Here is a 27,969-nt window from a genome sequence, read left to right as displayed (position 1 = left end):
CAATAAAAACTATTGAGTTTGTTGATGTATTCATTCATGAAATTCAAACTAAAAATCAGTTGACATAAGTTTAAGATTGGGTGAACGGTGGAGGTCCACCAGCAGAACAACGATCCCGACGCAGTCAGGGACAGAATGCTCTAAATGAAGCCAAAATTAGACCCAAGACGTAAATCTAACTGAGAATCTGTGTGAAGACTGGAAAAATGATGTTGACAGATGCTCTCCATCCAATATGACTGAGCTTGACCTATTTTCCAAAGAATGGGCACAATTTCAATCTCTGGTAATGAGTCCAAGGGTTTAAACACACATACAAAGTAACATAGCTTACTTTCTGCATAGCTTGTGAAAGATTTTTAGTTGAGGTACAATTGTGACCATATACAATCTCCCTCTTTCTATCAAGTTTCCATTACGTTTCCTCCTTCCGGCTCACGACTGTTTGTGTGTTGCGTCTCCCCTTGTACTTCTTATGAAGTAAAACTAATAAGATGAAAAAGTTGAGGTTGCTGTAATAGTTAATGGTTTTTCCACAATAAATAATGATGTAAAAAAATACCACAGTGGCAGGTTGGTAAAGCCAACACCAACAAGAGATAGCAAAAAGACAATAGGTTGCATAATTTATAGCTTTGTTCCCAAACTAATATGGATTTTAAATTTGTATCTGATATATGCATGGTTATTAGATACACTATTGTTACAGTTTTTGCAGTAGTGATGTGACAGTTTTTGGCATTGTTTCAAGATGAAAAAACCTATCCAGCAAGAAGAAACAGAAAAATAGAAATAACTGCAGGGAAATCTTACGTTTATGCTACCATTTGGAGGCAAATGTCATTTTCAGTTCTTTGATCTCCAGATCTTCCTGTCAGACCTTTAAACGGGTCTAAAGGAGGGCGCACCAGAACCTGCCAGGTAACAATCACAGCAGCCAACCCCATTTCCAACCCTAAAGCAGGACATCAAAGATGGCAAACAAATGATTCCAGTGAGAGTAAAAACAAACAAAAAAACAATGTAAAATACATAAGGTTAAAAAGGAAGAAACGTCTTCTTGAAAAGGAGAAAAGAAGAAAGATGTGACTGACAGTGTAAGGCAGCAGTGATATACTCAGTAAGAGTCTTTGTTTCAGTGAAAGTAAAACAGCTTGTGGTGACTCAGCAGAGAAGCAGCAGGAAGCCTGGACCAATTAGTTTAGGCAGATCATAGGTCCAAATGCTCTAACGGGTTTTCTGTCCATGTTGTTCTGCCTTCAAGAGCTTTAATGAGAAGCACGTCCATGGACCTACTCACACCAAATGGGAGCACAGCATTCCAACATACATTTAAACTCAAGGCTATTCATGAAGGCATGTATGGAATATTTTATTATCATTATTATTATTATTATTATTATTATTATTATTATTTATAAGGTTGCACCGATTAGAGGAAAACTGAAGTGTGATGCTATCTGTATGTAGAATGCTGGCAAAAAAACATGCCATTTGTAAATAAATGTAAATAAATTACATTTGTCACTACAGTTCATATCTAATTTCTTTCTCTAAATAAAAACATTAAACATAAACATATGGTGAACAATCTCCATATGATCACAGATTTGTGTAGCAACCAACCAGTTTTTAAAATTTAGATAACTTTGTAAGTTGTGATTGTTTAGAAGACACTTTTTTCATCTTAGATATTATAATCTGCCCCTATTACATCTCTTCTGGATAAGTTACATTTTTTTAATGGGTATAATCAGTGGGGTAGGGGTTCATGCCATGCAATATTAAATACACAATTTTTAAAAATCAGAATGTTTTTCTCTATAGTGATTAAAATAATTACAGCTTTGCCCAGTATTTTCATGGTTTGCTTGCATAGTTTGCATTGATTTTAGAGCATATGATTTAATTAACAGGAAGCAGTATTCAATATCAATTCTTTTTATTTTTGTATTTCAGATTCCCAAAACACATCTCAAAGCACTTTACAAAAAAGAAGTAATTTTAATTCTGTCATACACACATTCCATTTGAGTGTGTGAATGTGCATGTGAATGGCAAAGAGTTTATTATAAAGCATCTGAGTGTCTACAAAAGCGCTACATAAGTTTGATGTCATTTCTTATATTCCATTTGATGCTACTTATCCAACAGTGCATTAACTTCAATTTATTATTCAAATTAGATAAAACAGCTTTATCCAAGAAAACCCAGCAGATTACATCAAGTCATTGACTTGCAGTATTCAGATGCTGAACTATTTGTTCAAGGACCCCTTTTTCAGAATGTTTGAAACTCGTGAAAGAATATTGATACTATTCACTCAACACGCACTGATGTGCTAATATCAATTTACACTGATGCCTACAAGGCCAGGCATTTATATTAAATCAGGCATGCATACCTTTCTTTTAATCTCTTCTTATTTAACCAGTGTACATTTGGGAAAATTCTTTAAATTAGTTAATGCTAATAAGGTGAGTCAGTTCTCTAAGGCTTTAGCTGCAGCATAGCTTTTTTTTTTTTTCTTAGCTGGAGAGAAGCAAATAGTGTTGGGCTGTAATTTCACACCTTAACTCATACCCCAGCCATTTACTCTCACTACAGCTGGGGAGCGAAAGCAAAGAGAAACGTTTAATTTTGCTTCTAAGAAATTGCCAAATGTGAGCAATGAGTCCAGAAAAGGAATGAATCCAGGAAGAGGAGAGGGCGGTGGAGGGAGAATTTCCTTCCAAATATCAAATGTGTGTAAATGCAAGCTTGCCCTGCAGTCCATGAATAGTTTTAACTGCACATTTACAAGGAGAGCAGAGATGTTGTGACTTGGCATCTCCTCTTTAATGAATCTCTGGAGATGGCAGGTGCATGTTCAGCCATTCTTTCACAGGCTCAGCAACAGACAGGCCAGCCCTCTCTCACAGCCTCCACCCCCACTGTAATACCACTGTCATTAGCAAAATCACATTTACAAGAAGTAACAAATGATACTGCTAACAGACCTGCAAAGAGGCCAAGTACTGGCATCAGCACAGACATCTTTAACAACAAAAACTACTTTGATGTACTTTAATAGTTGACCACATGAGAAAGTTTGATTTGTTTTTGCAACAATCACTCAAAAGACTTCACAACTAATCTCTAAATCTGCGGGGGAAAACAAACGTTTCTCTAACGGTTTCTACTTAATAGTCCTTGAACCGTCTTTTTTCCATTTTATTTTTTAGAATTTCTCCTAATCTTCCATGTCTTTTTTGTATATTTTCTGTTTATTCGTCTGCTTCTGTTTTCATTTAGCGCCGAGAAAATCACTTAATATGGTCTGGAAATGGCTATGTCAGTAATGAGCATGATGACAATGACGATAATGATGATTCACAGTAGTTATGGTGATAGCAATGGTTTTCATTAGTAAAACTATTATTAGACATTTTCCTCCATTTCTTCCTTTCCATCACTGAGCAGTTGGTTAACAATGGGGGTGTTTAAAATTGTGCATCTGATTGTTATAATGCCTGACACTGCTAAGCCCCAGACAGTAACAGGTAAGCACTATTATTATTATTTGAGTGTTGGCGCAGGAAGTCTGCTTCTCTCAGTCACTGCCAATTTCTTTCTCTCCGGCTCAACTTTGCTCCTTAGACAATAGACAGCAAATGTCTCTCATAAGAGGCAGATGCTTACTAAAATTGCAAAAGGTGCTTTTAGATTTTAAACTTCCTGGTCAGACTCAGTCATTCATTCCAAAGGCATGTTTTGACCACAGTTATAGTAACTGTAGCGTTCTCCAGAAGACAACTTCCCAAAACCCGTCTCCCTTGAAGTTGAGCGGCTCTTCCTCCTGCAGGAGCTGTGGCAACCCCAACAACAGAATCCAGGTGATCCAAGGAAATCAAACCAATAAAACATTAATCTGAAATTGGATATAGTAAAAAGAAAAAAATGTTTCTTAATTTTAAATGAGTCGCATCTATCTAAACAGGAAACAAGAAAGACCCTTAGAAACAAAACTAATGCAGGTTAATCACCTGGAACACATCCTATTTTTTTAAGGGCATGACTTTTGTGATTTAAATCCCCAAACAACATTGAGACAACTACGGTATGTGAGAAACATACAAAAACTAACCTGCCATTAGTTTAAATCTTTTGCTAGAGCTCATTCAGACAACCAGGTTTTACCTAAAAACACGTTCTTTGACTTTATTCAGAAAAGCATCTAGAAGTCATGAGAATAAAAGACCAAACAGGCTTTCAATGTCTTGGGTTTTGTGTTGGTTAACCCTTCTCAACGTAGCTTACTCTGCAAAAAGCATTGGGACCATTAGCCTCACTGGGCAGTCACTCCTTGATGGAAGATCGCACAGTAGATCAACTCAAAGACACACACCACCAATTCTCGCCTCCAAATTCTGTTATACAGCCAAGCGGGTGGGAGGAGGGTAGCGGTGGGGTTAGAGCACATTCATCCCTCTAAATTCCTTCAGCAGCTAAGAGTCTGCCATGTGTTTTCTCCTGTCATGACTTGCCTGGAGCAGCAGGGAGCTTTATTTACTGGGGATGACACACCAGAGGCAGCAAAGAGCCCTAATTGCTTCACGGCCCCCTCGAGCTGTGCGATGCGTACACTCTGAACGTCAACATCTCTCACGGAGAGAAATTAGAAGGCAGCGGTTGGGAACTTTGCTTGTGTCCACTTTTAAAGACAACTTCAATGCATGCATGAGCGGAGAACAAACGCAGAGGAATACTCTGGGCCGAGTGAGAGCAGGAGGGTCTCGAATAACTTTCCGGATTGGTAAAGAGGGCACACATTTAACAGAAACAGCAGCATCTAAGTAGGAAGTTCATCTTACCAAAAACTCAGATTAAAGCTTGCTTTGTGTTTGGATGCTAAAATCTTATTTTTGTTGCATATAATGATGATTACTTGAGATCACATTAAATCATGCCAGTGTGCTCACATTGCTCTGATACTGCATTAAGCCTAGTTTAATCAAGTCTAATTGCTGAGATTATGAGGACTTGTATATGGTAATGCCTCAACAAACAACAGAGCTGGAATGAGAGCTGTCCCTTAGGGAGGTTTACATATTCTCCTCTCCTATTAGTGCATTTTTAAGCATTCAGTGAGCTGATTATAACATGTGAATTTTTTTTTTTTTTTTTTAAATCTGCCAACATAACTAAATTCTTGATAATAGCAAGGGTTTCTTGTGCTGCGTAGTTATTGATTAGCTATAGAATACAACAATGAATTCCAGTTTTGTGGTTATTTGCTTTTTAGCTACACAAATTAAATAAATAAAAAACTTTACAGAGCAAGCCATTTCTTTTTTTGAACACTCTCACCCCCAGCAGATAAGAAGAGCATCTGACAGCTGATTAATAATGAAAGCTTTGCTCCACCCTGGAATTAAACCATCCCAACTGGATTTCTATTAATGCTGATTGACCCTGCCTTACTCAGCTGCCACTTTGGCACAGCCTGCTGCAACCCTTGCGCCTCTTTAGGTGCCAGTGCAGGTTAGACGATACATGAGTAATTCCCAGCAGACTTTAACCACAAGAAGTAGGGCAGAGGATTCAGTGGTGTGCTCCTTCCTCCACCCTCGCTCTCAATCCCCTCATCAGCAGGCTGTTAATATTTAATTATACAAGCTGCATTTCACACTCTCCATGTGAAACCGTGAGGTGGAGGAGACAGAGGTGCAGGGGACCACTATGAGGGGGAAGTGAACATAGAGGGCGGGAGGATTGGTTGGGGATACAGAAGTGAAAAGAATAGAAGAAGAGGTGCACGGAGGATGAAGACGCAAGCGCCATTTCCATTTCAAATGGAGTTCAGAGGAGGGGAGTGGGTGTCAAGGGAACCAGGAACCCTGGTAAATTAAACTGTGATAATTAAAACCTATTACAACGTCAGCAACCTATTTAGTTGAATTCCATAATTTTATGTAAATAATATTCCAGATATTGCCCAAAACGGATAAAAAATTATTCCGAAACCATCAAAGCACATCCCCATAATGCATGCAGCGCCACACTTCCAGTCAGAAGTTTACATGTACTCATCACCACTATGAATGTCTTGCCATTTTGCAGATTTAAATTACCCAGTTCTTTATTTGGAGAAGCCTACAACTTCAGGGAATTCAGTGGAAGACAGGAGTGAACAAGACAAGGATCGTCTCTACACTCACAATTTTACATACAGGCTCAAATTTACAAATATACCCTCACTACTTTGAAAACTGCCCTCAAACAAGTTGCAAAAACAAAAACCAAAAATACATATTTTTCATTGTTCCCAATAATTTGTAATAATTCTGGATGAATATCTAACTACTATTCTTATCAGAAATGTAAAACCTCATTTTAATTGGTTGGTTTCTTGGTACATATCTGCTTATAAGCCTCCTTTACACATTTTAAACAAGGCTGTTTTGGAGGCTTGGCATGCGGCGCATGTCGCCGGGCCGGGGATCGGGCCTGCGACCACCGCCACGGGGAGCAATGCCTCGATGCGTGGGTTGTGCTTAGCCCCTGCGCCACCACAGCACCCCCCCAAAACTCGACATGTTTGTGTGTTACAACAGAACAAAGATCCCCAAAGCAAATCAGGCCTATTTAAAATGGATCAAGTATGCTTAAAAGCCCAATCCCACTAATTCTGAGTAGAAAAGTAGTTCAATAGCCATTAATATTCGTGCCACAACCTTGTTGGTTTCTACAAAAATAGCGTGGTGGATGTAAACAACGTTAAGTGTGTATGTGTACTTTTAACCTTGTGTGTATTTAAGAAATGTTTCTTCCTTTCAGATGCGTATATATCAGCTGCACACAGAATGACCTCTAATTAATAATCATAAAACTAAAAACTGATCATTTTCCATCAGATATAAAAAGTTGGAACACCACTTATTTAAATAACATTGAATAACTATATCTATGGCTTGCTGTTTATCTGGTAGTGTAGGTTTTATTTTCTAAAACAGATGACAATTTTTCATAGGCTATTTTGAAGAAAAAAGTTGAATGATACAAAGAGGAAAATAAAACTGCTTTTGCATTAGGATGTTGCTCTAATTGCCCTCATACTCATATTTACACTTTATACATGACCGGTTTAGATAGGGGATCATTTGTCAAGCTCAAGAAGCCATGTTAGCAGGTTCAAACCAATTCTAAAAAAATATTGCAATGTGGAGGTGATCTTTACAGTTTTAAGTAAATTATTCTAAAAAAACATGTAACGTATTTAGCAAAGAAATTTTTCCCTAATTTTAGACCTTTGGGTTACTCTGTTTAAAAAAAATCTATCAGAAGTGAGATCTTGAAAACGAAGTAAGTGGTAGAGCATTAATAATGTATGAGTGAGTCTTTTTATAGAGCACAGCCCCTGAGATTCATAACTCTATTCACATTAGGCGCCTGGAAAAAGTTAAAGGTTTTAATAAATAGGTATTAAAACTTTAACTGATATTAATAGTGCCAATTAAAGAACATACAGTGGAGATATGCATCACTTCTGCACCGATAGAGTGGGAAACCCACTTGGCAGAACCTCCCCTGGCTTCCAGTGTCTTTCAGTCTCTTTTTTTTTTTTCTTGGCCACTTTCTTGAACTCAGCTTATCACCATTCCCAGCTAGACAATACAGAGAGAACCGACACTCCTTTCCAGGCCTTGTGTAGAGACATTAACATCTGTTGAGACATTTTATGGGCACTATAATTAAAAAAAATAAGTGAGCTATAAATGTGTGAGCAGCAGCATTTTACACCACCTCATCATTCTATAATCAATTCACTGCACATTACAACTACGAGATGAGAGCTCTCTTGACCAACCGTGGTGTTTGATTGATGGGCAATTTTTCTTGTCTCCCACATCATTGTTTCCCCCAGAGCTCCGGGTCAAATGGTGTGTGTTAGTCAGTCAACAGTCATTCATTTCAGTTTATGAAGTGGAACGTGTGCTAGGTGGCCAAACCATTAAAGACATTAGCATGCACGTCTCTGCTACAGGTACCCAGTGCATGCATGTTGGGCTGTTTTAAAGCTCCATTTAGCAGGTGAGTGAAACAGCAGGTGTGAACGTTAAAGCTGTTAGCTTCCACTCCATTCAACTCCACAGCACAATGAGGAAAGTAAGTATTCGACACATGCTTTTGTCAGGAAATGTATTTCAAATTGCCGTGTTGATCTGAAATCCACAGCAGTTGTTGACAACACCGCAAGTATTCAACACATACTATAAAATTAAAACAAATCAGTCCATAAATTATGAGCTGTAAAAAGACATAAAAGAAAAGAAATTACACAGGCAATCAGTAATCAAGTTGCTGACTGAAATTCAGCTTAGCAGACAACGTCTTTTGGAATGGAAACTTCAAAACATGTTTTGAATGGAGAATTTAGTCACATGTAATGATGAGGTGCAATTTTGATTCAGTCTTTTCCACAACTATTTAAAATTGTAAACGTTCTGAGGTGTTGTGTTGTACATGTGAACTGAGATGTTCTCAACATTTAACGGCAATGCTTTGGCAATAACCTCATTAGACATACATTTACTGGTTCAACACTGCACCTGCTGCAGGAATGGTGGTGCATGCCACCAACATCTTTAGATGAAACACAGGAGCAATCACTGCTGGATTTTTTTTTCTCTACTTTCTTTGTCTCTGGTGGAACACTGTGTCCAGCGAAATATGGCAGAAGCAAGCAAAGAGTCATTTCCTTTATTCCACAGTTCTGAAAACTGGACTAGAATTTTCTTTCAGGAGCCAAGAAGAAGCCAATGACGCAAATAATGACTTCTGTGTTCTAATTTGTGTGGGGATTTCTTCTGCTGCTTGGCTAGTGTGCCGCTACAGTGTTCTGCAAGCTGATCAGCGGGAGAAGTCGGAGGAGAAACGGGAATAGGTGAGCCGGGATATAAAGACAAAGGAGAAAAGAGGGAGGAGAAGAAAGACAGAGCCAGGTTCTGGCTTCTTTGCTCTGCTGATTCCCGATGAAATTGATTCGCATGCCTCCTGAGATCTCCCACTGTCTCTTTTCTCTTCTTTGTCCTGCCACTATTACACATACCTGTCCAGAGGATGAATGATCTACACTCTACCCACGAGTACCGGCAACCGGTACACACATCAGTGACTCCCAAAGCTTTGGGACTTCACAGACACCCTGATGAGACAGATGGAGACACAGAGCTGGAAAGGGCAGATGGAGATAGGAAAGGGAAACAATCAAAGCACAAAATAAAGATGACCACACCACCAGAGAGCATCAAAGGGAAGTCACAACTACGGGTGAGATTGAGAGTGGGGCACTAGAATGAGATGTGCAAGCATTAGCTGCTGAGCAGGGGAATAAAGGCTCTGAGTTAGTTCATTAATAGTTAGGCAGGGGAATGGGGGTGACAAAGTAAAAAGAAAAAAGAAAAAGATGAGGGGGTTCCCCATGAAAAAAACTAATGAGAATTACACTTTGAGGGAACTCACACATGGAGGGGGATACGCTCCACCACTGAAAAGCTCCAAAGGAGGCAATCAAGACTGGTGAAGGCTGTGCTTGTAGTTCCAGCTCCATGCTCTCCCAGGGGATAGATGTCACTCGTGTGTAGAAGGGGAGCAGCCACTTAAATGAATAGAGCTCTTTATCTGAGCCTGAACAGTGAGTTATTACCTACTGAGTAGACACTACAGAGACATGCATTACATTCCCCGGACACAAAAAGGAGGGGGCCAGTGGAGCAAGAGAGGGACAACAGCGGGGAGGCTGGGAGAGGGGATGGGTGGAAAAAGGAAGAGAAGAAGTTTGCGTCTGCGCCTTAGTTTGTAACAGGCTATGACATCTCTGGCCTCCATGCAATAACAAAGCCCTGGAGCATGGTCAAGCATCACTGGCTAGAGGAGCATTAGTGTGGATGGCTGCAGGGAAACCGCAGGATAATAACACCCCCTGGGAAGGCCTTTTCTGTATTTCGACCAGGATATGTTTCAAACGTATTTTAACTAGCATCATCAAACAAAAAACTAATAATCATGTTTTTACAAATACAATATAGTCCAAAAATTTGCAGAATCTGCAAACAATGGTACAGTCTAAAAAACAATACCAGCTGTAAAGAATCTTCAAGAAACACTGAATGAACTTGCTAATAGGCTAACCTGACATTCTGTGCAGCATACATTGCAGACCAGCAACTTTTGTGTGGTTAAGGGTCTGTGAAGACAATGGTAAAAAAAATAAATAAATAAGTAAAAAAATATTTACATATAAAATAAACAGATGTAATTTCACAAGCTTTACAAAGGAGGCAGAACAGGACCGAAGGAAGGAGATATTGCTTGGCTAATCCCTTGATGCTAAGACTGTGAGCTCTGAGAACAAGTTGGGTTCATAGATTCTACATTTTTCCTAAGAAACCCTACAAAGCAGATTTAAAACTTCATGCTTCACAAAAAAAGCACGCAGGAAAAAATAAATGTTTGAGTCATACCAAGAATAATGTGAAATTTCTACAAGAAATAATTTAAAACCGTCGTTTTGTAAGTAGAGGGTTGGTCCCTCTTTTGCCTTTGGAATTGCCTCTTAATGTCGCTATGCCAACCTGATACTTAGTTTGAACTTTAGCAAGACTTTTCCATCACATCTGGATGCCAAAATGCATTGAACTGCAGCCATGTGATTCCCTGATTCACTGTTTGAGCATACAAGCTACAGAAGGTGTGTGGCCTATAAAGTGGCCAGGGACTGTATATTTAAAACTTTGAGCTGAAAGTCAGCAGAGGAGCCAAAAATAATGTGATTCTCTGGAGGACAATTATGGCTGTTATTATTCTCTGAAACAGATGCTGTTTGTAGTGAGAAGACTATCTCTGGAGCGCCTAAAGATGAGAGAAACAGCACAAAAAGAAAGAAATAGACAAATAGACAGGCACACACTGAAAGAAAAGGCACTACAGCTTGCTCCTTATCTAATAAACCCTATAGACATAGACACTAAACAGTCCCTGTCACACATTGTTCAGGTGGGAACTGCAGTGCTGAGGATGGGGAATTATAAAACTTGCTACGCATACACAACACACATGCAGCAGCAACCTTCCTTTAGCTACTGAATAAGAACCAGACATTGAGAAAAGACAAGCCAGCAAAAAATGTCTAGGCGTAAGTGTGAGGAAAAGTCAGTGTGCAAATGCTGTAGTGTAGGGAGGAGTAAAATGAACTATAACAGTGAGAGCATGACCCTTCTTTAGGCTTTTAGCCTTGTGCATTTATTGACTGAAAGTGAGTATAAGTTTTCCATTTATCTGAACTCCACAAAAACAAAGTTGACAGAAGATTAATCCAAACATACTCGATCCAATACTACGCCAGCTGTCACTCTAATTGCCGCTCTCTACTGTCTTTAGCATCAATCCCATATTCCTGTTGCAAGTAACACTGCCTTCAGGTCTGCAAAGGATTCCACCTGCTCTAACGAGCATTAGATTTCCATATGGAGCGTAAGCTACATATCCTCTATACATTGTTAGACTGAGTGCAATTATTGTGCCTTTGCAGCAATGGGCCAATCTGGGTTCTTAATGGGCTAAGCAGTGTTTACTTCTCAAAGACTTTTCCCATGAATTATTGATGCATCCAAGCTGATTTGTGTTTGGAATTAGCCTAGAGTAACCCATCTGGGCCCCCCTATGCTTCCTAGGTGCCATTTTGCTCTTCAGGGTAAACAGGCTGACTGGAAACGTATCTCACTATGCGCTTTAATTCGTCATCCTGATTTGTGCTGATTGTGGAGTGGCGGCCTAAAGCGACACAAGCGACCTTGCTTACAGGCATAGAGATTTTTGAGGAAAATGGTGACAAGCCCAATCTGCTTTTTTCGCTCTCTTATTGGTTGGATAGTATATGGCATAAATTAAATAATCTCACTTTGAGAATCATTGGTTTAAAATGTTTGTTTCTTTAAAATCTGAGTGCTTAAACCTGAACTGAATGACTATAAATGTTGTAAAAACAAATTATAAAGTTTATGGTCTATGATTTTTTTTATTTGTGGAGATAAAAAGGGAACATTTTCATTTTGCATTTCATTAAGATGTGCTAAATATGGAAAAGTCAACCTTGAAATGGCATAGCTTATGCTAAATACTGATTCCTTAAAACATAGTTCATGATTTGTCAAATCTAAAACTGCGTGTAAAACCAAAAACGTATGGATTTTTTCCTTTTCCTCAAAAGCATTGCACAAATCTTTTCTCCTCTCATTCTTGTAACTCCAATAATTTGCATCTTGTGATCAGTGCACTTTTTTTACATTCTGAGGGCTTGATAACTTTATTGACTGATAGTCTGATAGTACATAAATGTGATAAGGCTTCACCAAATTAACTTTTTAATTTCAAAGTTGCAAGCATGGTTAATTCAGCTACAAGTGAAGAAATGAATCTGGAGTCTGATGCACATCATAAGTAACAGTTTAACATTCACACTTTGGCTTCAGTCTCTCCAGTTTTCAATAATGGGACGGAATCTTATTACTTGCATTCAAAGGGAACAGGGAGCCAACAAAATCACTTTCTTTACAAAGAAAAAGGAACATAAACTACATTTTCATATTATGCAAAAACACATTTATAATAGAAAAATATAGCTCTCACAGAAATCCTGAAAGATGTTGAGGAAGAGCTGAAAGAGAACACAACTTTTACATTTGAGATTTTCCTCCTACTGTGCTCGTGTGAGGCATGCCAATTTGTCCAGACCCTGATTCATTTTCCTGGCCCTCTTTGGTGTCAGAAAACTGAATGGGCTTTGCATGTGAAATTGGGTAATAAATTTTTGGAAAAGATCCATCCTTTGGACAGAATGGGCCAGCCGGAGCAAAGAATAAAGGCAAGTTTCCTCAGCAGTCTGTCAGAAGCAACTGGCTCATCTTCCCTTCCTATTTGTATGTGTATTTCATTATCATTTCAACTTACTTGTTTATTTTTTGGCTTGCAAAAACCCATCTGCCATTACTGTGGTGACATGCCTTTGAGCAGTTTACGAGGTTTGAGAGCAAAGCACAGTACGGGGAAAAAAGTCTGCTTAATTAGTGTGACTGTGGAGTCCGGAGATGTGTTTATCTCATTATGGGTATTTGAATGAATTTTCACATGGCCTCACTCGGAAATTAATGGCCAAAGTTAAATGTAGAAGGAAGCAATCCAAAAGTGTGAGATGTGGGGGAAACTATTTCAAAAAATAATATGAATTCTAAAGTGTAATTTCTTACTGATTAGTTTAGTTCTCAGTTTCTAGCAAATGAAGTAATGAGGTAGATTTTTTTTATTTTTTAAAGGAAATTCACTGATCTGCATTGCACACTAAAAATCTCCGCAGGTTTTTCCTCGGGTTTCCCAGGTGTCTTTGCATGAAGTAAAGATGGATGTGCTCCGTCTCCCACACCCCGTCTGCCCCTTCTGTTTCACCCTACTGAGCTAATCCAAGCTGGCCAAATCCCTCTGCCGTGCAGGCCTACATCCGAGCGGTCCTGCTGAGTGCAATATGCCACCCGCTTCCATGGCATTGCCAGCCCTGTAGGGCTTCAAGCCCAACTGCGGTGTGTTGTCAGTAAACAGACAAAGATGTATGAATCACCCAAGTAAGTCTGAGCAGGTAGTCCCATGGCAATAGTGTGATGTTGAATCAAACCAAAGAGTTGTTTGCCCCTTGTGATTAGTGTGGGTCTTCTCAATAAATTATATCGTCATCAAAGCTAACCTGTCTGAATAAATCTGTTAGACATGTAGCTAATAATATGTAGATTCAATATACACAAAATGATACATCTGAAATGCTAATTTTGTCAGTTTTAATGACTATTGATTACAGTAAATGAAAACCCAACTTTCTTTTTCTTAGTAAACCAAGTCACCAATAAAAGTGTTTTTTTTTGTTTTTTTTGTATCTAAAAAGAAATGTGAGCCTGATGAAAAGTAAGTCCATGGTCAATATATGGATGCGAACGTTGATCTGAGGTCCTTTTGCATGAATTACTGCATGAACATGTCAAGGAAGCACTCAGTCTGTGACTGTCCAGGTTGCTTTAGTCCAGGTTCAGCTTAGTGCACTGTTGCGGCATCCTTTTGAGAATGTCACACAGATTTTCATTAGTTTTTAAACCAAGGAAGCCAAATTCATCGACAACATGGTCATTAAACCAAATACTGGAAGAGATGACAAGTCCCAAATCATGATGTAAAACAAAACTGATATCACTATAAACCTTGTGAGCCAGGAAAAGAGTAAAAAGTACTATAAAATTTGCTTGTGTACAGTTACTTTAGATGACAAGGCATACATAATGAATCACTACTGACTGTGAAGACTTCACACAAGACTTTGCTTCTGTGCTTCTTTCCCCATGCAGTACTCTGGGGTTTTTTTTCTAAATGAAATTGACATTCATCTATAAAGCAGACTTTAAACAACAGAGCAACAGTCCAGTTCTTTAATTCTTAGCCCAGGTAAGATACTTCTGAAGGTGTCTATGATTAAGAAGTGGCTTAAAAGAAAAAGCGGTATAACTGTAGCCCATTTCATCTAAACATCTGTGTGATTGGTCTCGAAGCTGTAGTCTAGCTGCAGCTCTTGTGAAAACTGATATGGGCCTTGCTTAAATCTCTTTTCCAGGTTGCCATTACTAGTGTTTATTGTGTATATTTTTAATCACACTGAATATGCTTTGATACAAAGAAGAGCGAGCTTTTTAGCTATGATCTTTTATGACTTACCATCTTTGTGAAGTGTTTTAACAACCGTCAGTCTGACAACCTTCAAGTAAGGAGTCTTGCTCATGATCATGTATCAAGGTGATATAACATTTCTGTATAAAAAAAATAACTTTTATGTTATATTTGATTTTCTACGAAACTGAATATTGGGTTTTATTTAGTCATCAAATTGAATAGGAATAAACACACAAATTATAGCAGGTTTAAATGAACCTAAATAACAAACTCTTATACTGATTTATTCAAAGATAAAAAAAAATATATTAATAAAGATGCAATTTTATTGCATGCGTATGCATGCTTCACAATATATAAACAAAACCTAGCTTTTTAAATGAAACCACAATACTAAAGCCACAAGGTTTCACTCAGTTTCTTTCTAATCACTTACTCTTCAACACATAATCTTTGGAAATCACAGGGAGAATTAGGTCTGACGATTATCCAGAACTGCACTTTCTTGCTTTAGACCACAACAGGAAATTGCCAGTGTGAGGTTTGTCCTCCTTGTAGGAAATACTCTGTCTACTTCAGTGCTGTCTGGTTAGAGCGTGCAGGACATAAAGGCCAACTGATCTCTGGAAACAATCACCTGCCCTATTCTTTCAAGAGCTCAATCAAACATTTCAGATCCCTTACACTATATAGGGAGCAGCAGGTAATGGATGTCCAATTTGACAGATTTGAGTATTTGCATTCGCATATTACGATTTACCCATCGTCAGTGGGAACATTTCTGGCCTCCGGAGCATACGTGAAAATGTCTTTCGCCTGTGTGAATGGAGTGAAAATTTTCCCCACTAGTGCAATCAGTGTTGCACCCTACTGAGCAGAACACGGAATATCAAATAAAGTTCATGCATCAGGGGAACAGGCTGTTCTACTATCTAATTGGCAGCTCAGCATTGGAACGAGATTCTGCAAGAGAAAGAAGATTGTGATAAATTTACTTCAGATTCCATTTCTTTTTGTTACACTTGTCCCTGCTTTTATCTAATCCCTGTCATGAGAAATGTTTCGGTGTTCACACTTAAATAGCCTAAGAAGCGTGTCGACAGAAGATCTATTGTGGTTCGTCTTTATCTTTCACCAACATTCATCTGGACATGTTGCTGTGTTTAACTTGACTAACAAAACTCCATCATACCCATCTTGTGCTACAACAACCAAAAGCCTTCCACTAAGAAATTACTTTTATGTCTTAACCATAAGAGAGAAGGTTCACAGCTTACAACTTTTTTTCAGCTAATTAAGTGAGAGAGATTTAGTGTGTCTGACCTGAGCCTTCAGTGTCCTTTGTTGGCATTTAATATCAATATATGCTGAACCTTATTAGCAGGACAGAGGGATGCAATATAGGCAAGATCACTTCTTTAATGACCCCTCTCTATTTCAAAGATCACCGCAAAAAACAATATGAATCAAAACTAAAAGGTCACAGTAATCACTGTTCGCATTTTAGAGGTCCAAAGAAGCGGTATGGGGGACACAGAGGGACAAAAATATGATGGCACATTCACATTTACTCGGCGATGCATTGCTGTTGCATAGGTGGGCTTCAACCAAATGTAGTTTGTCTACTTGCAGAGTTTTGTTCAGAACCAGTGTAGGACAAATGGAGAAAGTGAAAAAAAAAAAAAGTTATCTCAGCAGACATTTTCAAAGAGGGAATTTCCAGCATTATCAGGCTTTTTGGGCCAATTTTAATGTGTAAATAACTGTTCACTTTCAATTTATGGTAGTTATTTTTTTAGTGCTTCGGCTGTAGAACCTATGGTAAACTAATGTAAAGAAAAAGAGAGAAGACTGTGAGGATGGATGGACAGACGTATGGAAGTAAGTCCTTAAAATACTAATATTTTTGACACTAAATTATTTTCCATATGTCTATACAACCAGTAAAATTCTTAGGATGCTATAACAAACTCCATATTTTTCCAGACCGAGTAAGATCCTTGTTCAGTTATGTTAAAATATCATACTTCTGAGTTTAAATGAAAATGCAAAAGTCTTCTTAAACTAGATTGCTAGTTGAAGCCTTTCATTGAGAACAAGTTGAAAGAATTAGGTTTAGTTTATATTTTGAAGTAGCGCAAAAGCCACCTCAAAAGATTGTGACACATTGCAAAATCAGAGGGTTTGAGTCATTCAATAAAATACGTCCATAAGCAAACGACTGCAGGAATAAAAGGTGACAGATGGAATGGGAGTCTACTGCTATGTTGCCAGTTCTGTTCAACACAGCAATCTGTACAAGCAAGTTATGGTTTGGGCAACATTTGAACTTTCTTCCGGAGTGCAACTAGTAAAGGAAGCTCATAATTCAGAGTAAAGCGAAGCACCAGCTGTCCAGCCATATGATAGGTATGTGATAAACAAAACCCTTTAGATTATCTCTGCTCTGAATGCAAATCTATGTAAATAATTAAAAACCATTAGGGCCCAGTTCTGCTGATTTATCTTTTAATTAAAGATGTCTTGTTTTTTTTAGTGTCATTTTTTGTTCTAATCATCACTTGTGTTGTTCCAAAGCTAATTGACCTAAAACTGTCATCACACATGTGCTCTTTCCTAATTAAACCAACCAACCAACAAAAAAAAAAAAAAACGTAAAAAGAAATCACTTAACTGGTACCTGTTGAATTAATCACACAATTAAAAAGGCAAAATTACAAAGATAATTGTTACTGCCATCAGGTGTATACATATTCACAAAGGTTAATGAAATTATATTTGATCAAATAGAAATAAAAAGCCTAATTGTTTTTCTTAAATAGCTGTTCAAAAATAAGGAGCTGAACTGATAATGCCACACTTGAGCTGCACCTTCATTGGGATTATTTTAACTAAGCTTTTTTTAAAAAAATCATCACGTCAATAATACAATGTGATTAAAAAAAATAAAATATTTGGGAATAACTTTAGTATTAAGATGTGAAAGTATGCAACCTGATGGGGTTATAGTTAGTTAAAAGTGGGAGTAGAAAGAGTTCGTTGGTGCATGTAGAACAGATCCATATGATAATACTCCAGTCTACATTTGAGCTGAGAAATACTTTGATCAGCAGAACCTGAGCTAATAAGTCTGAGAATGATATACATAGAGGAGGAAACAATCACTCTTTTATAGATAGTGAGAGGCATTTAAAAGCTACCAGAGGCTAACCGGAGCCCAGTGGGCATTTCTAAATGTTATATTATTCCAACTTCTTGGCCAGACAACTCCACTCATAAAATGGCATTTTAAAGTAGCTTCCACAAGTACGTTTTAAAAGCTTTGTGAACCATTAGATCCAGGAGAGCCTTGAAGTGACAGCTTGAAATTAGCTGAAAGTCACGCATTTATCTTAAATCTAGCGTCCTCAGATTTTTCAGCCGGGGATGAAAAGATAGAGGTGGAGAATTTTAATTAATCGTACAAGGACAGAATGTGCTTCCAATTCAGCAAAGCCATGTAATCAGGAAAAGCTCATAAATTACAATCATACAGAGACGCTTGAAAGTGTGCAGTTTCCTCGTGTAGCAGTAAGTTGATAGGTAGCTTAGCATGTGGCTAATGGGGCAAAACGCGGCCAGTCCCTGGAAGGCACCCCTTCACTCTGACAAACAGGCAGCCCATTGACCCAACCACTGCCTCTGTCACTTTTCTTCATTTTAGCAGTTAAACGTACCAACAAATGCCCTCCTGCTGTTGCACTTTCTGACACACTCGCAACAACAAACACAGACTTAGCTGCAAAATGTGAGCACACAGCATAACTGACTCTAGGAGAATTCACAATGAGCCAGGGATGTTCAAAAAGGTTTGAAGCTACAGTCCTTTTGACCCATTTTGATCTGGAAAATCAAGCATCACAGAACACTTCCTGAACAGACTTGTTTACTATCTACTCATCAAGGTGAGGGACAAGTCTGTTTCGTGTTGCATGTGTTTTTCAGCAGGTTTTTCTGCACAAACCAGGAATCAATGGCTCAGACTGCTCAATCTCTGAATCACTCTGCCATTTGTTTTGTCTTCCAATCAGTCTACTGAATATACCCTCCATGCCATGTTTAACTCATAAATCTAGACCTGTCCAAAGTGGGAGGACAGAAAATGCATGTGTGCGTGCTCATGTGTATGTGTCAGAGGAGAAAGTGTGAGCATGCATAAATGGTTTGCAGATCTGTGTAAGAAAGACCTCCACTTGGGAATTACCATTTATCAGTGTGCCTGAATTTCTCATAGCAGGCGTCTGAATGTTTCATCTAATCATTAAATGCTGACAGGCTTCACGGAATAGCTCCACTGATCCCCATTCGAGGAAAACGGCGCCTGACTTCATTAGAACTGTTAGTGCTAAGCTACTTTACCCGTGCTCACGCCTGGTTTAACCTGCAGTGTGATAAATGGAAGGGGAGAGGGAAACAAATGAAAGACAAAGAGAAGGAGATGTGAAACAAAAGAAATCTGGGATGCAAGCATTGAAAGAGAAAGCAAAGATCGCGAGGAAGAGTCGGGGAGAAATGGGAAGGGAATTTGAGAGCAAAGAGGAAGTGAACCCGTGGTTCTGGAAAACTGCAGGGGGGTGGGGGGGATTGAAGAACACACTGGTGTTTAAACTGGAAATGTTTTAATGAACCAAAATTGACCAAAACAATCAATTAAATTGTGTTGTAGTAAATCAATTATTACGCCGGCACCACGACGACAGCCAAAGTCCTTAGCTGAGATTCTGGCTTAAGGCTCCAAATGCATTCAAGAATTTGTACTGACCTCTGTGCACACATGCCCATCCTCACTCGTCTGACGGCTAATTTATACTTCTGCATATGTGGATATATAAGCCAATAAAGATATGCATACAAGCCCTTGTTTTCATCACTTTTTTTCTCCAGTCCATTCATTCCAGTTTCTCCTCCAAGACCCCCACCACCCAGCTCTCACACACCCACTCCACACCCCCTTTTCCTTCTCAACACTCAGTTTTTTTTTTTCTCCTGCCAGCAGAGATTTTTGGCTGGCTTAAGTACGCCCACAGGCCCCCGAGGGACAGCCCATGACGGATGGCACTGCGTGTGACTCCGATTCGATTCAGCCCATTTGATAAATTTATTGCTGGCATTTTGAAAATGAAATTAGAGGGACGTCTCCTGGAGACTGTTTTTCCAGCACAGGTGCCATAAATATACTTCATTTGGCAGGAGAGTGGGAGGAGGAGTGCAAGAAAGGTGGAGAGGTGTTGGATAAAGTATTTTGAGGGAGGCAAGGCAGACAGAAAGGGTGTTCAACAGAAGGAGAGAGTTAACGAATAAGGTCATTTCATTAAGAGGTCCTGTTTTAATCTTCATACTGTAACAACTCAAAAGGTTATCCAAGCAAAGCTACTCAGACCAAGCTATTGCATTCTGCCCTTCATTTAAAACATATTCGCAGTGTGCACTTCTCACATCTCATGCTGAATAGTAACAGATTGAGACTGTGGGTTGTTGACATTGCAAGTGAATACAAATGTCCTGCTGTCTTCATCTTTCATCCAGAGCGAAAGACAAAAACATATAAACACACACTTACTTGCCAGTCTTACAAGACTGCATGCACAAATGTGGTTTATGTACATTATCTTTGCCTCAAGGCCCCATGACTCTTCAGTAGCGATTACACTGTCAAAGCAACTTAGGCTTCTATTACTCATAATGTATAAATGAATAGAACAGGCAATTTTTCTTCATTGCACTCCTAATGATTTTGAGTGAGAGACATGAAATGTTTCATACATTTGCAAACAAACTAGGCTTTATGCACAGGATGGCAAAGCAGGAAAGGAACATACAATACATTGCACAATTATATACACCAATCAATGGACTTTTTTTGGTTGTGGCAGATTACGACAAGTCTCAAGGTATTTAACCAGGATTTTATGTGATAGACCAAAACAAAGTAGCATCAGCCACGGCAATATTCCCCTTAACTCAAATGACTTTAAATTAAATCAATTGCAATTAATTGTCTTTAGATGTAAGTAACATCCACCTGTACGTAATCTTGTATTTTAATAACTGCACCTATTCTGTGAAGGCCTCACCTAAACAGATGGGCGTTTCAAGAAGATCATGAACAGGACAAACAGCCAAAACAACGTACCTCTGAAGAAGCTGAAGGTGAACTATTAGCTCGTCTGCTCAAGATGAAATCTATTGTTGCAATTTGCCATAAACTGTGTAGAGGACACATCAAGCATTTTGAAGACTGGTCAAAAGCGAAGAAAATTAAACTTTTGGGCAAATTTACAAATCATTGGACTCTGAGAAGAAAATGTGTTAGCAATTGCTCTAAGCAAAAAGCCAGATGGTTCAGATCACAACATATGTGTGCTACAATGGCGCAGTCAAAATGCAGGTCCAATTTCAAATAACGCTCACTGAAAAAACTTGAAGATTGAAATCCCCAAAATCTTTCAATCCTGTCAGACAGAGGTTGAAGTGTTTTACACAGAATGGTTAAAATTTTAGTTTCCACATGGGCAAAGATGTTATAAGCAGAACCCCAAAGACTTGTATTGACTTTGTTTTTTTTTAGATTTTTATTTCAGAAAAAAAATCTAAAAAAAAAAAAAAAAAAAAATCCTTCATTTTCTTATGAGCCCATCATTATGAAGTCCCTATAAAATACAAAGAGGTTTGTAGTTACAATGTGAAAAACTCTCAAAACATTCAAATATGCATACCTTTACAAGACACTGCAGAAGCTGAAAGGTCAGATACAAGTGCGGACATATGGGAAAAGTAAAATGAGCACTCATTCACTGTCAGGGTTATGGTGCCTTACTTATTTGCCTCTCATTGAGAGATGTGTGTGAGCGCAGCTGTGAGGCGATGATGTTCACCATTTCAGCCTCTGCTCCCCGTCAACATTCATCATAGGGAAGGAGGCTCAGGCAGCCTGCATCACTTACCTTTATAGGCCCATCTGACAGCACTGTACAACCCACGGTCATTACGTACACAAAAGTGTGTATGTGTGCAAACAGGGGGCATACTAAGTGTAAACTGTCACACAGATATACGCTTTCAATGTCTCTTTTTGAAATATATTAGCAGTTTTAGCAGATTTGGTAGGTAAAAAAAAAAAGTCAGTGTTCGTGTTTGTTTCCCTCTTCTTATTTCCATCCAGATCACGTCGGATTGACTTGTCAATAGAAATATTTACACCTCCATTCTGCTCCGCTATGGTAAAAGCAGCTACAAAACAACCCCAAGTTCTAATAAGCACTGGAGGGGATAAAAAAGTTTTTAAGAAAATCCGTGGGGAGTTCTCGTTGCTGATTGTCTGCTTTGCAATTACCTAGTGTGACACACCCTCTGACATTGGTGCATCCTCTGCAGGAAGAACAAAAGCTAGGTGGCCTGATGCATGTATCTACAGGCTGCTAGTCAGAACAACACCCGAAGGGGTTTTAGACAATTTGACTGCACAACCCCATTATAACAGCCTACCAGCATGTTTCTAAAAACATCTATCCCCAGTACATGTCCCATGAGTCCCTGATGATCCACTGTTCAAAAACAGTCCCCTCCTCCAACTTCAAATTAACATACACATGAAAGTGTGGAGGAGTCTAAACAGAAGTGTGATTAGTGCTAACACAAGTAGTACAAAAGGCAGCCCTAAACACACACTGTGGGCTGCCTGTCATTCCGCGATAATTTAGACTCTGTATCAGTGGGTGTGATTGATTGACTTTGTAATCAAACAGACTGTTCTTCAGCTGAAATCCAGACTGACAATTCCAGCGTAATCAACAAGACCATGAAATTTCCTTAATCTCATTAGCAAAAACCTTAGACTGCACACTGACACTCAGCATACAGCCAACACAACACACAGCACATATGTAGAAATTCAGAGGTGACTGAGTGTTGCTTTACCTTTTTGCGGTGATACTGTAGTACCTGGACAAAAAAAGAGAGCAAAAACAGAAGAACAGTTTATAATACAGTGTATTTTACTGTATAGTTACAGGCATGTATAGTTACAGTTACTGTTAATAAGATACATCAAGGTTTCAAAATGTAACAATTGTCTATGCCAGTATACAGATAAATGATTACTGTCTTAACAAAAGATTTGTTGGGAATATAACAAATGGGTGGTTGGCTAATTAATAGTGAAAAAATAGAAAACAATGTATTTTGGCTACAATGTACAAAACTTGTGCACGATCCATTGAAGTAATAAGGAGAAGAGACCAAATTTCCCTCTAACACACCAAAAACTCTACATTGGAAACACTTTCTGACCACATTAAAATATTGGATGTAGGGAAAGAAACAACCTAGAAATAAGGAAAGAGGATACACAGAGCATATAGTGAAGAGTCTGATCACTGAGAGGGTCTAGGGTGTTGTTTGTGACTAAACCAAATGAAGAGGGGAACATTTGATTGCAGCTGCCGTATTTTAACTTCCGTTCCATCACCCACATGTGGACCATTATCTTAAAGTGGCAGTTTAGGGGCAAAAGCCTTATTTTTATTAGGGAAATAACTGCAGTCCTACGAGTGTTGTTGTGATAACATGTTGATAGCTACATTACTATAATGCTAGTAAATCCTAATGGTTAAACACAAACTGAAATGTTGTGAAAAGTGTAACAAAGTATTATGCACAGAGAAAGTATTGTTATAGTATTCTAGTATTCTGGAGAAAAGCAAGTGCTGAAGCCCTCGTGGCTCCGAGCAGAAACTGAAATATCTACCTAAATGCTTTCAGATTTTTTTGTGTTTTAAATTATAGCTTTAGTCACAAGGGCTCATTTGTCACTGTGGTGAATTACAAGCAGACTGCGCTCATCAGAATGTCTCAGAATCCTCCTAGGGTGCCGGTCTGCTATGTCTCCAAGCAACAGCTGGAAAGCAACAGTTCCCCTGACCTCTTCCTCCCTAGTGGAGAAATCATCATCTAAAGCTCCACATAAGAATTTTCAAATTCAGCTGGAGATGATGATGTCGTAAGAGAGCCAAAGGCAACTGAAATGGAAAACTTGTAAAAAATAAATTGTGACATATCCTTTGAGGTAATTTTAATGAGTTTCCAGAGAAAGCAACCGAGTCAACAATGTTTTCTTCAGCTGTATGAAGCATAGAGTGGAACTGTGTTGCCATTCTCCGATGTGCTGCTGTGCAGGCGTGGACTTTCAATTTTCCCTCAATTACAGAAGGGACAACTTTAGCAGTTGAGAAGCATTTCTAGTCATAAAACACAAAGACAATGGAGCTGTGAGAAAGGGTGCCACGTACCATTCTTGAAAGAAAACGTTAATTTGAAGACAACTGCTGACTCCACCTGAGCAATCAGCCTGATTCGCTAACCAGCTTGTAACATCTGCAATTCAATAAAGAGCATAGCAGCAACAAGCCCTTATTTGTTTCATATTATTGGCTTACTTTATGCTGAAAAATTCAAATTAATAATTGTTATATTATAGAATTGTTATTATCATAATGCTATACCATTTTAGCAGACGTGTATTTGCTTTATTCAGTTTTATACACATTTTTGTGAACATATTATTAAAGCATGGTATTTTTTATGTAATGTTATCATAACATAAAAATTCTTACAAGAAGTAACAGAATTTTCAAAAAGGTCCATGATGTTTACAATGTTGCTATGGTGTCCTTGTGCATTGAATCCAACCGATGCATATCTGCTCTAGACTGTCAAAAGAAAGACTAAATCCGCAAAAAATTATATCCCAAGAAACACAAATGCAACAGAGCTTTGTCCAGAAATCAACTTACTTAAACAGACAAGGTAGAGAAATAAAAGCTACTTAGCAAAACCCCTAAAGAAAGGCCTTGAGAGATCAGAGGCTCCTGACTCCAACAAGCTTGAGTTTTTTATACAGTTCTTGAGAGAGTGAGATTTCTAATAAGCTTAAATATACTGAGACACAGTAATACAGACTAAATCAAATACTTTCTGTGAGCTTTTTAGTTTCTTATGCAGGGGCCGAAGGGGAGACTAACTCCACACGGGCAGAAAGAAAGTATTGGTTTCTTGAAAGCCAGATGTAGTTCTACTTGTTTTGAACAGAACACAAAACCTGAGGGAGAGAAATGCAACTATTAACTTGCTGCTTTCACAAAATATCTACCATAACACTGGTGGAGTGCAACAAGGTTACATTTATTGTATACACTTGTCATATGTATACTAAAAAAGAAAAAAAAAAAACTATGGAGAAAGCGGTAACGCTTTATTTGAAATTTATATTACTGATATAAATTTGTTATAAAATAATTACTGATTGCACTTTAAAAATTAGGTAACTTTATGTTATTAAAGGTAAAGTTTAAACAGTAATGATTTATTGGTTAATGTCAAGTTGTCATAACAAAGACATTTTGAATCATGTCAACTTTGTATTAAAAGTGTCATAATTTACCGAATGACGCTTTATGACAACAGTCATAAATATTCATGAAGGCTTATTCATGTTTATGACAGGTGTTTATGACAGTGTCATGTCAGTCTTATTCAGCCCCCTTCAAATAAACTGTTACCGAGAAAGCTACATCTAAAAAAAAAAAAAAAAAAAAAAAAAACACAAAACTTTTTTTTTTTTACTTCTTAGCAGTTTAGATCCTTTTTAGCATTTCTCTTCTGGGCCTGAGCCCAAAAGGCCCAAATGGCCGCAGAAATGGGAGGGAAATAATTGAATCTGAATGGATTTGGTGTGTGCTGGACTGAAAAAGTGATAATCCAAAGCTCTGCCTAATTGCCAGAGTAAAGATGCTGTCCATTGTGAAGATTGCGTCTGTGTTTATCAAGGCACTGTGCCGTGGGATTGGACTGAGCATTAGGACCTTCCACACTTTTGTTTTGCGAGGTGTTACAGTGGATTTCAGCAAATATTGGAACTGTGGTCATTACATGGTCTGATTGTCTGCTATGCAACTGTCCATAAGCTCTGCACGTCGACACTAATCTAAGAGGAGGCTTCAAATAATTAGCTAGTGGAGCACTTTCACAGCCCAGTGCAGTCAACCTTATCACTAAAAGAAAATCCCCGGTCCATTTCCTTTTTAGCCCAAAGGCTTACAAACTCTCACCACTCCTTGAACATTAAGAATAGCTGCATAACTGATAAAATATCACATGTCAGAACCACCATATTACATCCCCTTCTGTGTCTTTTATTTTATAAAGACAAACAGAGAGTTTTTGGTGAGTTGTCATCATTATATATATATATATATATATATATATATATATATATATATATATATATATATATATATATATATATATATATACACATATACACACACATTATTTTTACATACATAAAACTGCACCAGAAAATGCACGAAAATGTCTTTGCACGTACGCAGCTCCTCAACAAGGGATGGTAAGAAAGGTAAAACAGCTCATCTTTGAAGGGATGCTTAGATTTCTGGATGATGGTGCATATGCATATCTTATCTCACCAGACATATGGGCATATAACACCTATGTGAATGATGGATACTTAGATACAGACATAACTTCAACTTAGAATCCAAAAACGCAACTATAGTTTGACAACAGTCAGAATTCAGTGTCCTGCAAAATGTACTTTGTAGCTACAAATTCTCCTTGTGCCCTTTAAAGTCTTACATAAAAAAAATGGTGACATTAACATTTGGGTTGCAAACCTTCAGAGTTCAGCTTAAATTCTCAGACAATTTTGAAAGGTCTTGTCATAAGAAGTCAATAGATGATTATAAAAAATAAATCAAACATCAGTGTTTGCAGTCTTAACTTGGCTATAGACAAATTAAAACAGACAACACACCCTAACTATGGTTTAATTTGAACATAACAAGCTATTATTTAAATTATGCTTTAATTAATTGCTTCCGCACAGCTACCTTCAGTAAACAGCAGGTTGCTACACCATGCGTCACGTTGCCTTTGAGCAAACTAATAAATTAGACAACAAATATAGTTGAAGGAAATGTGAAAACAGTCTCTGATCATCGTTCGAGAGACTTTAATTGTTCAACACATTAATTTTCTGGATCTTGTTGGTTTCGGAGTTGAGACACCATGGTGACTGGTATCAGAACAGATAAATAACTCTGCTGTTAAGAGCGCCAAAGAAAACCTCTGTCATCGATTATTGCTTTCCTTCTCAGCTTTCCGTAGCTTACATGGATTTGGAGGCTAATTTGCTCTGAATATGTGAGAAGCGTTTTACGGGCTCGTGCACTCACAGCAGTAATCCCTTGGGCTTGAGCATTATGTAAAATAGGACACATGTCAATACAGGTTTCCCACCATGTATGTATTTGACAGTAAAGTTGGGCTGCTCAAAACTATGCCTAACAACTCTAAAGGCTACATTTGGGGGATTCAGAAAATCAGGAAATAAATGTCTTAAAGCTCCAACTAATATTCCATCTCATCATAAAAGAGGTTGGAAAAAGAAGCTGATGAGTGGAAAGAGGTGGAAAGGCGGAATGATGATAGGATAATTTATTATTCATTTAGGGAAACATGCACACCCTTATAATTAAACTGTAACATAATTTGACTTTTATGAGAACAAGTCAAGAAGACTCCAATACATTTTAGCATTTTACCCGGTGCATTTGTGGTTATGCTCATAACATTCATTACGCATAAAAATTACATCAATTTGACCAGAGACTGCTTCGTGCTCTAAGACATGGGAAAAAAAAAAATGTTGCCAGGGAAAAAGATTGAAAATCAAAATTGCAGGAAATGAAAGGCCACATTTAATCATTTTTCAAAGAAAGTGAGATCGAGGTTTATCTGAGTGATCCAAGTAAAGTCAGCCAATAAGAGCACTGATGAAAGCATGCATATTTAATGCTTTCAGATCATAGGGCTTTTAAGACTTTTGCAGAAGTATTTAAAGAGGAGTATAGGGGATCGGAATGGTATTATGGAAAATCAACTGTTTTGAACATTATATCATGTTAAAATGTTATTCCCTCGTAAAACACAGGTCCTCCAGATTAGCTATAGAAGCAATTGGCAGACGCCTGGTGGAACTGCATGCCTGCAGAGGTCATCATACAAACTACCCCTCAGTTCAATACTCCAGTTGTAAACGGCATAATGGAGGAGCATTGTTATGATGACATGCAGAAGGCAGAATATCTAGGTTAAAAGTTTTGCCCCTTA

The 27,969-nt window shown here is 38.2% G+C and overlaps 1 protein-coding gene across 1 annotated transcript in view; it reads right to left on the bottom strand.

Moving 5' to 3' along the window:
• Positions 1-27,969, bottom strand: part of LOC106918584 (cadherin-4-like) — a 254,435-nt gene that overhangs the window by 112,812 nt on the left and 113,654 nt on the right. The window contains exon 3 of the mRNA XM_088007230.1: positions 22,699-22,722. Within this exon, the coding sequence (XP_087863356.1) occupies positions 22,699-22,722 (24 nt within the window). The remainder of the gene's footprint in view (positions 1-22,698; positions 22,723-27,969) is intronic.

The sequence above is a fragment of the Poecilia mexicana genome, unplaced genomic scaffold, assembly GCF_051168715.1.
Source record: "Poecilia mexicana isolate PSO_F unplaced genomic scaffold, ASM5116871v1 scaffold_7, whole genome shotgun sequence".
NCBI lineage: Eukaryota > Metazoa > Chordata > Actinopteri > Cyprinodontiformes > Poeciliidae > Poecilia > Poecilia mexicana.
This window is presented reverse-complemented; position numbering and strand designations above follow the sequence as displayed.